The sequence below is a fragment of the Gobio gobio genome (genome assembly GCF_949357685.1).
Source record: "Gobio gobio genome assembly, chromosome: 5".
In the NCBI taxonomy this organism is placed as follows: Eukaryota; Metazoa; Chordata; class Actinopteri; order Cypriniformes; family Gobionidae; genus Gobio; species Gobio gobio.
In genome coordinates, this window is record NC_137101.1 from 44,081,030 (window position 1) to 44,096,649 (window position 15,620).

Here is a 15,620-nt window from a genome sequence, read left to right on the forward strand (position 1 = left end):
CACTTTCTACAAGAAGCATGTTCAACGCGGATGCGCAGGCGGTTGTTGTGGTAATGAACACCACAGCAACCACTTGTGCGTCTGCGCTGAACTCGCATATAAAAAGCATTTTAGGGGGCCCTTGGCTTATCGGGGGCCCCAGGCAGTCGCCTACCTTTGCCTAATGGTTAAGTCCGCCCCTGCATACAAACACATCTAGTGAAGCGCTGTAAACGTTACTTCAGCTACAGCGTTTGAGCAACAATCCTGGATTTATTCTCCTCATGCAAAGCTGTTCATTTCTGAAAGCAAAGGACTCCGCCACTGATTGTAAGGTCAGTTTATTCTGTTAGCATCTGTGAATATTAAATGCAAAAAGACCGTTTAAATTTGAATCCTGTTGCAACATTAAATGTCATACACGCAAGACTGTTTAGACAAGATTTATTTGGCTTGTTTTGGACAGATTATAATGTGTTTATTGTAAAAGAGCCTAGTGTCACATCAATAAAGCTTTTATTCGCACATGTCTGCTCAGATGCTATAAATATAGTACCAGTCAAACGTATTTTGCTTCATATTGATGTTTAAATATTATAGCCTAATGTTATTTTTTTTATTTAATATCAAAGTTTGTCAGAAATGATTCTGGAGTTTTGTTTTGTAGAAAGTGATTTTTTGTTTTGTTTTGTAGAAAGATAATTGCTTTCTTTAAAGTGAAATTCGTTTTGTATAAATTGTATCTTAATTTTAACTATTTATTATTAAAAATGTTTAGCATGAGACTACTTTTAAAAACATAAAAATAGTACTTTTTTTTTTTTTAAATGCTTTTACTAGATAAGTACAATTTTCAACTAAATAAGAAGAGCATTTTTTTCAGTGTAGTCAAATATTTTGATAATTTAAAATATAATAGGCCTTTGATGACTACATTCTAAATAAATAAAGTGAATTGCTTTCTCTAAAGTGAATTTCGTTTTGTATAAATTGTATCTTAATTTTAATTATTTATATATTTTTTTTAGCATGAGACTACTTTAAATAGTACAACATTTTTTTTTTTTTATTCTCTTCTTAGTACTTTTTGTCTTGTTTCTAGTCTAAATACTTAAAAACATTCTTAAATCAAGATGCATTTACTAGATAAGTACAATTTCAACTAAATAAGAAGAGCTTTTTTTTTGCTCTCTCAGTCAGGTATGCAGCTCATTATGCTATTATGTTCTTTTGTCCTCTCAGGTGATACTCATCATTATTAATTAGATATCACGCCTCCTCGCATACTGGCTTTGTTTCTTACAAATTTTAAATCAGTGTATTGTTTTATGTTAATGAGTAGGCTCAATGATTCTCACATCAGTTTGAAGCAAAAACTCAATGCAAATACACCCATTAGTCAAAAGTCTTGTGAACACATATTTATTGTGTTTTGAGGCCTTAATTTTAAAACAACTTTTTTTTTTTTTTTTATCATGCAGAAACATTTTTCTCTCAAAAATACAAACATGTACATACATGTTGCTCACATATTACGGTAGCCCAGTTTGTGCTGAATACAGTGTAATTACACTTTTGCCATTAATATGTTTATAAGCAACTGAAAAAACACAAATGTCATGTCAAAACTTCTAAAGGGCCCCAAAACAGCTCAGACTCCTAGGGGTTAAACAACATACAATAAAATACAATATTTACAGATTATTTTACAGATATTAATGTAATGAATGATGGAATGTAAGTATTATGGGTATAATCTCTCTAAATCTATTCTGACTCCTCAACACAGTTTCATTGATGATCCAGGACCAACACTAAACCCAGGATAGAGTGTGTGAGTGAATGTGGTCTGGACTGTGTGGATGAGGCTCATTGTGTCAGAGACGCTGTAGAAGGACAGAGTTCCTGCACTGTGATCCACATACACTCCTATTCTACTGCTGATGGACTTCACAGGGAGTTCAGTCTTTATGTTACTGTGTCTGAATGAGTAACTGGAGGAAGAGCAGTACAAACTCCAGGACTGATCATTATACCCAAACACACACTCTTTACCCCGTCCCTTCCTGCTGATGCTCTTATATGACACTGATATAAACACACCAAACATTTCACCACTCCACTCAATCTCCCAGTAGCAGCGTCCACACAAACCCTCTCTACACAATACCTGACGATTATATCCATCAAATCTGTCTGGATGATCAGGATACGGCTGAAGCTCTGTGAGAGTGAATGTAATCACTCTGTTCCTCTCAGACAAACGGAGGCATTTATTCACTGTATTCAAATCAAGAGTGAACTGATGGGAATCTGATGGCGAGAAAACACATCAGAATCATGAATCAGAATTATGAATCTGTCTGATCTTTTAATGTAGCTGAACTCTTCATGTTCAATATATTAGCAGTGTCTCAGTACAGTTTACCAGATATCCTGTGCAAATCATAATTTACATGATCAACTCTAAAACTTCTCCGTCTCGTTTTCTTTTTACCTTCAACAGGAAGAACATGAACACACTCAATTAGTTCTGCTTGTTTTCTTAGTAACTTACATTGTAGGAAGTCGTTCCTTGTCCTGGGAACACTGTTGGTGAAAGTGACTGTGGAAATCAACAGACATGAAGAGTGTGATTATCATGTCAAGAGAAAAGGATCCCTGCATCTGTTCCTGAGACATTTTTTTACATGATCTTCTACATTATATGAGATGATGGAGTCATTTCTGAGAGCAGATGAATCTCCAGGACTTTACCTCTGTCAGAGATCTTCTTCAGCTCCTCTTTGCAGAAATCCTCCAGTTTGTCTCTCAGCTGACGGACAGATTCTCTCACGCCATCAAAAGAGGAGAGAGAACTGAAGGGATTGTCATTGACGTCTGTAGATTCAGGGGGAGCTGAGAGAGACGGGAAACTCTACAGAAAACAGAAATCACAAAGCTCATCACCTCCACACTTCGGACAATAACCTGGACTACTGTCAGATTTGTGCAACTCTTGTTGATGTTTAATAACTCTCCTCAATCCAGCACTTTCACAGCATCAGCTTCATTCTTCTCATATTCATAATATCATGTTAAGGCTGAGTTTTCTAGGAAAAAACTTGAATGATCAAAGATCTAGCAATAACATAAATGTAACAGATCAAGTGCATCAACGGGGTCACATGGCAGGGTTGAGTAGATTTGATCAGGAAAGCAGTTCAAAGGCAACAAGTATATTGACCATTATTTATAACTTTTGAGCAGTTAGTGGCTCGGAAATTTACAAGGACTCTTAGGAAACGATCCCAAGGTCAGGTTTTGTGGTTTAACTCCTAGAATTTGAAGATTTTTTTCTTATCAGTGCCAAAGAGTGTTTATACATTATTATAATCTGTTAAGTATCTACTTTTATTTGTGTATACTCACAATAAAAACATTTTGTACTTTTTGCTAAATAAAGAAAACAAACATGATGCGCAATCAATGCCGTTCATTCAGATAGAGTTCATTTTCTGAAGTCTAACTTAGTGAATACTTATCACACAAAGATGAGACATGTCAAAAGAAACGTTGAAATGTCAGGTTTAAAATAACCTGTAAATAAAATAAAAAACAAATATTCAGTGTTTATCTAATCTGTTTGAAACATTGACCGTAAAAAAATATGGACAACGCGACTTCATTCGCCTCTGCTGAAGTGATTGAAGCCTCCGTAGAACAGAACAATTCATTATATCGGTGTGAAATAAACAGTTATGGAAATGTAGAAATTAAAGCTAAAGCTACTCCCAAAAATCCAGAAAAAAGTATGTTAGTCCCTCAGTGACAACTTCACTCAGAGAAGCCGTCAATCTCAGCTGTCAATCATGACGTCACACCCCCTGTTTTTACAGCATCAAATAACTAACTAAAACTAAACTTATTTAAAAAACGAACACTTGAAATGAAATCATTGTGATAAGAAACTGCCATGACTACAATGACAGAAACCAACTTTGGAAAAAAATTATTTGAAGTCTAATTTAATTGTTTAGTTTGTCTCGCGCCATTACAAAACATTGAGGGGTGGGGGTTATGACCTATACTGAGACCAACCACCAGGGGGCGATCAAGGCGCAGAGGCTTCAGTTTCTGAGAGGAGTGCTACTCTTTCGTGAGCCTCTTCATTGTTAATGCGGCCATGTCCACAGAGCACGCATTCTTTTGAGATTCAAGTACTGAAGTGATCCATGGGAACAGAGTCAACGCCCACATAAACTCAAATAAACACATCAATATTCTTGTATGTAGGTCTACTTTACATCGTTTTGAGACGCGGTGAGGAATAATCCTGGAAAAATGTACCTCAGTAGAAAAGCTGTTTATTTCTAAGAGCAGCCGATTCAACCACTGATTGTGAGGTAAGTTTATTCTGTTAGTGTCTGTGAATATTAAACCGCAAAAGACCATTTAAAAATGTATCCTGCTGCTACATAAAATGTCATAGACGTAAGACTGTCACATGCGTGTCTGTTTGTATTGTCATCCTGTTTCCGAGTCACGTTCCTTTGTTCCAGTTTCCTGCCACTCGTCTGTCTCCATGGTCACTGTCATCATTAGTTTATCTGTTCCAGCTGTGTGTTGTCATCCTCGTTAGTGTTCCCTATTTAGTTCTGCCTGAGAATTGTATCAGCCCATTTTCATCTTCCTGCCTACACACACCCGTGACAGAATACCGGACCAAATACTAAGAGCACGGCCAAGGATCATCTCCTTAACATCCGGCAGGATGGTCGTCTGCTGGAGTGGTATGTGGAGGAATTCCTGGAATATTCCCACCTGGTGAGCTGGAGGGATCCTATGGTCAATGGATGTTTTCGGGATGGACTGTATGATGAACTTCTTTCTCCTGATGTTTGTTATAGGTCTGTAGTAGACTTTATTAATTTTGTACTCTACCTAAATAGTTCTGATTTTGTAGTTGATGCTGTAAATTAAGACAATTACTATCATCCAGTCCATATCCGCCTCCTGTCTCCAGTCCGGAGAGGACTCTGCCTCCTGTCTCCCCAGTACCACACTGGTGTCCTGAAATCCCACCCAGCCTCACCTTCTCTCACCTTCCAGCCCTTCTTCCGCCTCTGCCTGTCAGCCCCACTGCTCACCTTCCGTCCATCTTCAGAGTGTTGTGTTCTCCTTGGGTCTGTCGGTCCACAGCTACATCTGGGCTGGTGGATCCACGGTTTCCACCTCCAGCCTCCACAACCAGGACGCTGCCCTGGCTCTTACCTCCATCTGCTCTGCCATGGACCACCAGTTCCGCTGGTCTCCCTTGCCCCTCCGATGTCGCCTTGTTCTCTCGTCAACCCGCCCTCGCTTATGGACTTCACTCGTCCGGCTTCACATCCTCCCTCTGTCCCTTTGGCTCTGTTGGGCTCCTCTGTTGGGTTTTGCCCAAGATTTCTTTTTCTCCATTAGGACACCTTGCCACCTTTCCTTGCCACTGTCACCTTTGGCTTGGCTTGCTCAGTTGGGGACACTACATTTTCAACTAAATATCCAAATAAATCTAGTTAGTAAACTAAATTAACCATTTAAGCTAAATTACTGATCTAATCACTGATCTAATGCCCACATTGTCACTGTATGATCATTTGAAGGAAGGTGTTGCGCTCTCAGTTGAAAAAATACTCTTTTTCTTCAGGTGCGTAGAACCAAAAAAGATGAACTTGAGCAAAGCAGAAAAAATGGCTGATCGCACACTGTATCCAAAAAAAGACAGAAGTCTAGAAAAATAATTTATTTTTTATTTTTTCATTTGCATGGTGCAATAAAGTGCAAAGTGCAGGTGAGTTAAAACCAGAGGAGCATGAGCAGACGTTTCAGCAGATTGCTATCCTCAGTGCTCAACATGTGACAGACAATCACCCTCTTTCTAGGCAAACAAACACTTCAGAGCCATCAGCTTAATCCAATTAGCACAATCATCAATTAACACCAATAACAAGCAATTATCTCAATTGAGTATCACAAGGAGAGTCTGAAAAGCAAATTCCTGATGGCATGAATGAAGAACTTGAACTTTGTGTTTCTTGTAACTCTCTGCAACAATTACTATCGTTTTCACTGCTTTTATTGTATATTTCATATAGTTTGTCTCATGTTCATTGCTTTTCAGACTCTCCTTGTGATACTCAATTGAGGTAATTGCTTGTTATTGGTGTTAATTGATGATTGTGCTTAATTTTTCTAGACTTCTGTCTTTTTTTGGATTCAGTGTGCAGTCAGCCATTTTTTCTGCTTTGCACTGTATGATAATTGAAATGAGCTAGATGACATCACCGTTTTCTCCGGAGCGGCTGTACAGCCGAATCAAATTCTGTTGCATTATTTTCCTGTTTAACACTGTGAAGCTGCTTGTAAACAATCTGCATTGTAAAAAGCGCTATATAAATAAACTTGACTTGACTTGACTTGACTCGCTCCCTCCAGCTCCATCTTGGGTCTCGGTCGCTCCAGCTCCACAGTGGTCTGCTGTATTCCCGTCGTCCCCGGAGCCAAGGTCATCGCCAGGCCCCGCCGGATCTTCGGTGTTACCGTGGTGCGTTGGCTTTGCGGCTACACCCTGGCCTCCACTGGCACCAGCTCTGCCTCCGTCAGTCAGCCCCCTGAAGTCTTCGGCCCTGTCTCCTCCATGGTTCCTCCCTCCGTCAGCTCCGCCCTGGGTCCTCCCATTTCTACTGTCCACCCTTCTCCTACTCATCCTCCACCTGAGCCCTCTCCATCCGCTGTTGGTCCTTTAACAGCGCGAGGCCGTGCCTTCCGGGGAGGGTTAAATATGCTGAAGCAGAGCTAATATACTTACTTCCTTTATGAAGACTTCACTGTCAAATCCATTAATGTGGTAGTGAAAATTATTATAAAAGATTTCAGCAGGTTTGTAGATTATATGAAAATTACTTCAAGATAAACTAAAAGTGTTTAAGCTGTCTGGAAGCTCAATATATCTTTCAGGAAAATGTTTCCTAAGAGATTTCCCGAGCTGAACTACCTTTGTAAGAGCATCTCTTTCAAAAGATGATGAATAGATGAGAGTCTGACTGATGATTATATAATAACCGAATACACAGATCAACACTTCAGTCAACGGCTCATTCTGCTCTCATGAAATGTTTCTCTGAGTCTCTTGTTCTTCTAGATCTCTGTTACCTGCAGGAAATGGATGTGATCCTGTGTGTGTGAAAGCTGTTCCAGCTCAGCGCCTGTCCTCCTCAGATCATTGATCTCCTGCTCAAGTCGCTCCAGTCGTCCTTCAGCTTGACTCACTGCAGTCTTTTCCTGATCTCTGATCCGCGGTGTGGCCTCAGAGCGGCTTCTCTCAATGGAGTGGATGAGCTCAGTGAAGATCCTCTCACTGTCCTCCACTGCTGTCTGTGCTGAGCGCTGTTAGGACACACATCACAATCACACAGTGGCTTCAGTGAGTCCTGACTGAGATTCTCAAACTTCTCTTCTTCTCCAGACTCACCTTATGAGACTCCACAGCCTTTGTCAACTGCTGAAGATCTTTCTCTCTCTGCTGGACTCTCTGCTGGAACAACCTCTGCGTCTCCTTCAGCTGGTGCTAAAGCACAAACCAATGGAAGGAGAAACATCACATTGCAGTATCAGTGAAGTGGTGTGACTGAGGGGTTAAAGATCTTGCATGGTAAGATTATAGGTTCATTCATAAGTGCCAGCATTATTTCATCAATGCCTAGTTATATAGGGAGAGTTCACCCAGAAACTCTTTCACAAATTCAATTCAATTCAATTCAAATTTATTTGTATAACGCTTTTCACAATACACATTGTTTCAAAGCAGCTTTACAGAAAGTGCATTTCATAAATGTACATTGAAAAATGTTAGAAAGAGAATGTTAAATAAAAATGTTAGAATAAGTTAATCAATCATGTATTATTTTAGGCCATCACAATGCTGGCGTTGAGTCGTCTCTTCACAGGTGTACAAACACAAAATATATTCTGAAGAATGAGCAAAATATGCAAATATGGTGACACACCAATATCATAAAATCTCACTGGCTCATGCATGTCACATGACACCATATTTAATTTTTCTTATCCCTTCAGAACACATAGATTAGTCTTCTGAAGTGAAGACCCCATCGTAGCATCCCTCTACCTCCCCATCGCCGTTTACGGTAAAGCGCGTTACATTTCCGACACTCTCTAAGCAGTAGACCAATCACAACAGACCATTCATAAGTGACCAATCAGAGCAGACTGTGATTTTCAGTAGGCGGGTTTTAAAGAAACTAAAACAGTATTCAGACAGAGAGTGAAAACAGACATTAAATTATATACTTGTATTCTAGTAGACCACATAAACAAAATTATGAGCCTATAAATGAGTATAATGGCTGTAAATTACTTTAAGTTCATACCTGTTTCTCTGTCATCTGAGCTTCAGCTGATACGGTGTCGTGGTTTTTATGTTCATCCATCACACACTGCACACATATACACGTCTCATCAGTGCGGCAGAAAACCTCAAGGATCTTGTTGTGCTTCTGGCAGATCATCTCCTGCAGTCGTCCAGTGGCATCAGTCACTTTGTGTCTCTTTACTTTAAAGAAACTCTCTTGTTGTTCAAGGTGATTCTGACAGTAAGAGTCCAGACACTCCAGACTGGACTTGACGGCTTTGTGTTTTCTTCCAGTACAGACGTCACACTGCACATCTCCAGCTCCAGCGAAACAGTCAGCAGGACGTTTACGCTTCTCCAGTTTCTTCACCACTTCAGTCAGAATGGTGTTTTTAGTTAAAGCAGGTCTTGGACTGAAGGTCTGTCTGCACTGAGGGCAGCTGTAGACTCTCACATGATCCTCCTGATCCCAGCAGCCTGTAATACACCTCTTACAGTAATTGTGTCCACAGGGAATGGTCACTGGATCCTTCAGGAGCTCCAGACACGCTGGACACTTGAACTCATCCTGAGAAATACTTGCTCCTGCCATTTTACTGCATGAATACAGAGACACAAACACACAACAGCTCAACCACACGTCAGTTTCTCTTACTCTGAACGCACATGTTTCCTGTTTCTGAGTGATGTGTGCAAAACAGGCATGTCTGTAAAGCAGTCTAAAAAATCTTTTGTGATCCAGTACAAAATATTGTGGCCAAAATGTTTACAATTACAAGGCAAAATAAAATAAAATAGCAATCTATCTGTAACCCTCATCGTTGTGTGCTCCCCCAAATGTCACAGTGTTGTGTGATGTGCTGGGTGTATGAGGGGGACACCAAGACCGTAGTTGTGTCACAGCAGTGAAGCTTTCGGTTTTATTTATTTCTATAGACACATCAGACACTTGTCACAAGTGAAGAGAATTGTGTTAATTCCAAATAAACATCAAGATAATGTTAATTATCAATACAATAGGCAACACCACATAGGACAAATAAAGATAGATATATGAAAATACACAAATAAGCCCTGAACGCAATACAATATACAGAAACATAAACCCCACCACGTGAAATGTACAACATATGAAATAATATCAGAAATACAAGACCAGCCATTGAAAATTAGGGGTGCACCGATCCGATATTAGGATCGGATATCGGCCGCGATACTGACAAAATAGCTGGATCGGGGATCGAAAAAATTAACAGATCCACAAGCCGATCCAGGTGTTTTTTTCTGTCGCAGCAGAACCTACGTCATTCGTCAGCTTCACGTGTGTCGCATGCTAGAAGGGAGCGAGCCAGAGAGTCGGCTGTGTGGAGGAGATATTTCACGCTTGCCACTCCAACTAGTTCGTCGCTGTTTCGAGGGTATTACTGCAAAGTCAGGGTCTTTCCTGCATTGACATTTTTTTGACGGCCAAAGCCTAATTTGATGAGTTATTGTGATTTACGAGTGATGTAGAACAGATGCTGCGCTTGTGACTGAGTGACAGAGAGACCGATCTGAGAGCTCCTCCCCCGCGCGCGCTCTCTGGGTCTTCAAAATAATCAGTGTTCGCTCTCATATTTCACATATTAATCCAAATCAAAAGCTCGGAAGACCGAAACCATGTTGCACGTGACACATTCGGACAATTTTGTCCTTGAATTATCACTGGGTGTGAATTGCGCTCAAAAAACATTGACTCTTCTCTGACCAGCTGACATAAAGCATACTTTCAATAAGCGGGAGACAAATTATATCCAGTTATGAAGTGTTTTCTGTGTGTTGACATCTTTCGCGATGTTCTAACAGACGGGATTCGCACACAACGCGTCTGCTAATGTCCGATTCGTGACCTAATGACTCCTTTGAACCGAATCATTTTAACGACTGGCCAGAACAACTGATCTGTCCAACAGTGAACTCATGAACTCAGTTTATTAATTTACTCAGAACGCAACTGAAATGAGAACACAAGTGCTTACCCATTTTAGCAAGAGTGGCTAGTAAGAATTATTTTAAATTATCAACAGTATTTCATCTTATTTCTGTTGACAATGTGTAGTAAAATAAATAGGCCTAGCCTACAATCATGAAACCATGATCTGAAACCAGAACAAAGTTGTTATTAGCTAGCTGAACATTTTTATTAAATTGCATATGGTAGAAAATTAGACTATTTGTTAATTTGTAATGCTACTTTTTAATATTGATATGATTATATACCAAAACAATTATCTGTAGTGTAAAAAATGTTTGGTAACTGTCAGATTACTATTGTATGTTTGACCAATACACTGTTTTTTGTTTCCACTGCTACATTTTATTTATTTAAAGAAGTTAGATTACATTCTATTTTAGATTTGAATGCACAATTGTTTTTTAAATAAATAAGAATTCAACACCTTACATACATCTGTTATTTTGTCTTAGTTATGTTTAGTTAGTAAAGTCTGGTGCCTTTAGTCTCTTCAAGGAAGGTATAAGGTGGAAGATATACAGTTTATTATTAATTCAACAATATATCGGATCGGTATCGGGTATCGACAGATACACAAAGCCCAGGCATCGGTATCGGGACTGAAAAAGTCGGATCGGTGCACCCCTATTGAAAATAACCACATATATGCTAGTAAACATCTTTAACAATAATATATTTCTCTAACTAACATGGATGGACAAAATAATCATATAAATTCTATTTAGAGAACAGAGATAACCCTTCTTACCTTCTCACGAGGAAAGAGAATTGTGAACAAACAAATAGCTCCACACATGCAAAGAAGGGCTGTTACAAAATGAAACACTCATAAAACACTGATATATCTATATTTACACAGAGCTTGGCTGAAAAAAATGTTCACACAGAACAAAAACAGTTTTTAAACCATTCTCAGCAACACCACATTTGAACTCAATCCTACTCAAGCCACCCTGAATGTTGTTGCACTTTCAGTTTATAAAGCTCCACCTACATGGATTAATCCATCTTAACTCAACAGGTAAGTATGATCACAACACCATCTATGTTATTTTTATATGTTTATTTATAATTATTGAATTGTGAGACTGTGTCTGTGCACAAAAACAACAGTCTTGAAAATCATGTGAACTTATTTCTCAGAAATACTACTAACCTTCACGAGGACATCGACGCACTGAAGCATTCTTTGTTTAAATTAGCTCTCTTTAAATTACTGTTAGATGTAATTACCTTGACAAACTATAGGCTACATCATTAAAAATATCTAAGACTCAAGCTTCAATTTTAACCAATTTTTTACTGTCCAAATCTCATAGTGACAGTAATTTGTTAATGTGTAAGCAGTTATAAATATGAAAATCTGTATGGATGCAGCTTTTCAGCTGGAAGCATCTATTTACTGCGGTGCAACATTCAAATGGACACAACACATTTTTTTGTTCATTAACTTAATTTTCACTGTTTTTCCCACATATTTTAGACTTGTTTCTGTTTTCACGTAATAAACAAAGGAAATCAAATACAATTGTTTATACCGTACATCTATGTCACTAAGTAGTTTAGGTACTTTACACTCATGTAGCATTTTGTAGTTTAGGTACTTTTCACTCATTAGTTTAAACAAAGGAAGTCAAATACAATTGTTTATACCGTACATCTATGTCACTAAGTGGTTTAGGTACTTTACACTCATGTGGCATTTTGTAGTTTAGGTACTTTTCACTCATTAGTAGGGTTAAGTGACTTTTGACTTTTGAGTCATGATGCAAAGGTCCCCTTTGGTATGGAAGTACCTTAGGGCCATAGAAATAAATGTATCTTAAGACACAAGTGAGATCACATTTCGTATCTTATATATACGCACTTTTTTTTAAATGACTGCCGACCATACTTGAGAGGCCATACCCATATCTTTGCTTCTGTCATAGCTATAATGACAAATTTGGTATCAACGTGTACATTTTTGGGGTCAAGGAGTCCAATAAAATAGGTTCCAAGACTAAAAAACAATAATGTTGTCCTTACCTTGACAATTGGAGGTGAAGTATGCAATTGTTTATTAAAAAATGCATGCCAAACACACAGTCCATTCACAACTTAATAATAATTTAATAAATAACAACTTAAAGGGTTAGTTCACCCAAAAATGAAAATTATGTCATTAATTACTCACCCTCATGTCGTTCGACACTCGTAAGACCTCCGTTCATCTTCGGAACACAAATGAAGATATTTTTGTTGAAAGCTGATGGCTCAGAAAGGTCTCAGATAGGCCTCCATTGGCATTCAGTACATTCACACTCACAAGACCCATAAAAGGCACTAAAAACGTTGTTACAAAGTCCATCTCACTACAGAAATATAAACTAAATATTATCAATACCAATATTTTCCCTATTTAAATGACCATTTTTATTTTTAAATGTATTTATTTCCCATATTCCATATAACATTTTGGGTAACACTTTACAATAAGTTTCATTAGTTAAACATTAATGTTTTAACCAGTGTTAGGAGTAACGCACTACAAAGTAACGCGTTACTGTAATTCCATTACTTAGCGGTAACGCAGAAGTAACTAAATATTTTTTTTAATCAAGTAATGCAATTACAATTACAAACATTTAAATTAGTTTGTTACTCACGTTACTCTCTTTTGTTAAAAATGAACGCTTGCAGACAAGAAGCTCAGATCTAGGCCCTGGCCCGTGTTTTTTTCTTTCTTTCTTTTTTATCCTCCCTATTACACATTGTTGCAGCCATTAAAATAGTTCAGTTTTGTTTTTAATGTCAAAGTAGTTATATATTCGTTTCTTTATTAAGTTAATTTAGAAAAATGTTTGGAGCATTTTTTGTTTGCTAAATTAAAGTTTTTGTTTTTCAAAGTGACGACCAAGAGGCCAGCGGCTGACAGCATAGCTGTCAACATTGAACATTGGAAATAAGGGAGATTTCCCGGAATCCATCCACAAAATAAGGGATTTTTTTTTTTTACACGATTCTTAACCACAAACTTTAAAAAAAGCACTAATCATTAACAGTCTAAAGAGTTTATAACTACACAATATATTTTGATTTTGGCCGTCAGCATCCTGATCTATCATCGCACATCACACTCATCTACTCTACTCTCCTTGAAGTTCACTTCCCGCTACTTTTCCCCTCTTCCTCCCGCCCGCCGCTGCAACTGTCTTCTTCTTCTTCTTCTTCTTCTTCGATAGTAGTCTAAGCCAGTGTTCCCCAACCTTTTTTCAGTCATGGCACCCTTTGAAAATGTTCTCCATTTTGTGGCACCCCCTCGCATACGTTACGCTAGGGGTATAACGTTACAGATTGCCCACAGTTCGGTTTGTGTCACGGTTTTAGGTTCACGGTTTCGGTACGGTTCAGTATTTGCTATGTTCAGTGAAAAAAGGACTACTGTCAAATAAAGATAAAAGAAAATAATAAGAACAAATCATTTAAATACAAGCAGCAGCACAAATAAATACTATTGAGCAAAGATACTAATAAAATAAACTATGCTTTTCAGGTTTGTCTAACGTTAGTTTTCAGGAACAGAAATTGATCAAATGTAAAATAACATGGCATGTTTGACTGAATAAATTAAAGATTAATCCTATTAAGCTTACAAAAGCTATTCAATCAAGAGCAGTGTGTGATGTCCTTGTCTTTTGTTGTTTGACATTAAACAGACAGCAGTAAAGGCTACTGCCCCTTTAAGACCTAATGCATGGATATGCGTCGTCTTTCTCGACTGTATAAAGTTTACTTAAGGAATATACAGACTATGTCTGCTAGAATACTCATAAAGATGGACATGTTGACATACTTTTTGTGTGAGTTTGTCTGTTCAAGAGCAAGACTTGAAAGAGAACTCAATATTTGTGCGCTGTGAGACGTGTGCGCGCTTTCGGATGAGTGCACAGAGACAAACTCACAGCGCGCGCCACTTCTCATTCATGTCTTCTGGCACTACACCCGGGTGATGACGGCAAAAATGACTGGTCATATTCGAACATACGACAGCACTCGCAGGCATTGAACAAAGTTTACAAAGGCTTTTACATGGCACCACTGCTCTCGTCAGACGGCACCCCGGTTGGGAAACACTGGCCTAAGCTACTGTCTGTGTACTGCCACCTGCTTGACTGGTGCAAGTGCAGGCCACTTCACAGACACAGATAGTTGCTAGTTCTGAATTAACACAATCAGAGCTTAAAAATACGGGATAAATACTACTTAAATGTTTTTTTTAATGTTAATATATCTTCGTTATCTAATTTTACAACATACAAAAAGTAGTCAAAATACATCTAACAACCCCCCCCCCCCCCCAAAAAGGTTTAATTTTTATAACATTAAAGTGCTTTTTGTTTAATTAACGTCAGTCTTTATCTTCGTAATGTAAGATACAAAACAATATCTTCTAAATACAGTACAAGCTTCATATTGATAACAAATTGTCACCTTAAAAACGGTGCTGTGTGGTGGTGACAGGAAAAATCCATTCTCCGCATATAGAAATATATGGTTATTATTATAATTTAATCTTTATTGTATTAGTTTATCAACTAGCCGTTAATGTAAACTAATTTAATGTAGAAGAAAGGGATATAATAATTAGCCTACTAATTAAATAATGGCAACTATGTAAATGTGTTGATTAGGGTTGTCCCCGACTAAAGATTTTTTTAGTGGACCAGTCATTATTTTAATAGCACATTTTAGCTAATTGAATTAGTCTGCTTAAATAGTCGAAATACTGTGTGCATGGAAGCGGCGCGCATTCTTAAAGCTTGCGAAAAAAGTAATGATTATAAATGTGTCGTGGGGGGGGGGGGGGGGGCAAAGAGACATTTTATTTGTTTATTATTAAACTAGTATTTTCTGAGTCAGTCTCGGCTTGAGAGATCAAGCTGACGATGCTGCCTCTCATATGGACACGCCTTTAGAGAGGAATGCACTTTTCATAGGTACGGATTACATAAGCAGAGAATATTTGTTTTCGATTTGAATTTGTTCATTTAAAAGTACACATTTCAAGCTTTCTATAGGCTAGATATGTTTCTCATAATATAGCCTATGTGAGGCAAGAAGCCTGTTACGCTTAGTTTCGGTCCATTTATGAGATGCGCTGCAGACTATAGGACGAAAGAAAGCGCGCGTCCTGTTTGTTCTGTATGACCATAAATTATGGAGTATTTTAAGTTGTTCTCGCTGTCAGGAAAA

General features: G+C 38.2%; 2 protein-coding genes across 2 annotated transcripts in view; both read right to left on the reverse strand.

Moving 5' to 3' along the window:
* The window catches only part of LOC307126529 (uncharacterized protein), a 1,210,917-nt gene that overhangs the window by 405,064 nt on the left and 790,233 nt on the right, over nt 1-15,620 (reverse strand). The window lies entirely within an intron of this gene.
* Nucleotides 1,390-11,340, reverse strand: LOC307126524 (tripartite motif-containing protein 16-like). The gene is made up of 7 exons (XM_079817087.1): nt 11,134-11,340; nt 8,391-8,967; nt 7,472-7,567; nt 7,153-7,386; nt 2,737-2,896; nt 2,537-2,584; nt 1,390-2,292 (listed from the first exon to the last, which is right to left on the reverse strand). Exons 2-7 carry the CDS (start codon nt 8,961-8,963, stop codon nt 1,760-1,762), a joined length of 1,644 nt encoding a protein of 547 aa, XP_079673213.1. The 5' UTR covers nt 8,964-8,967; nt 11,134-11,340; the 3' UTR covers nt 1,390-1,759.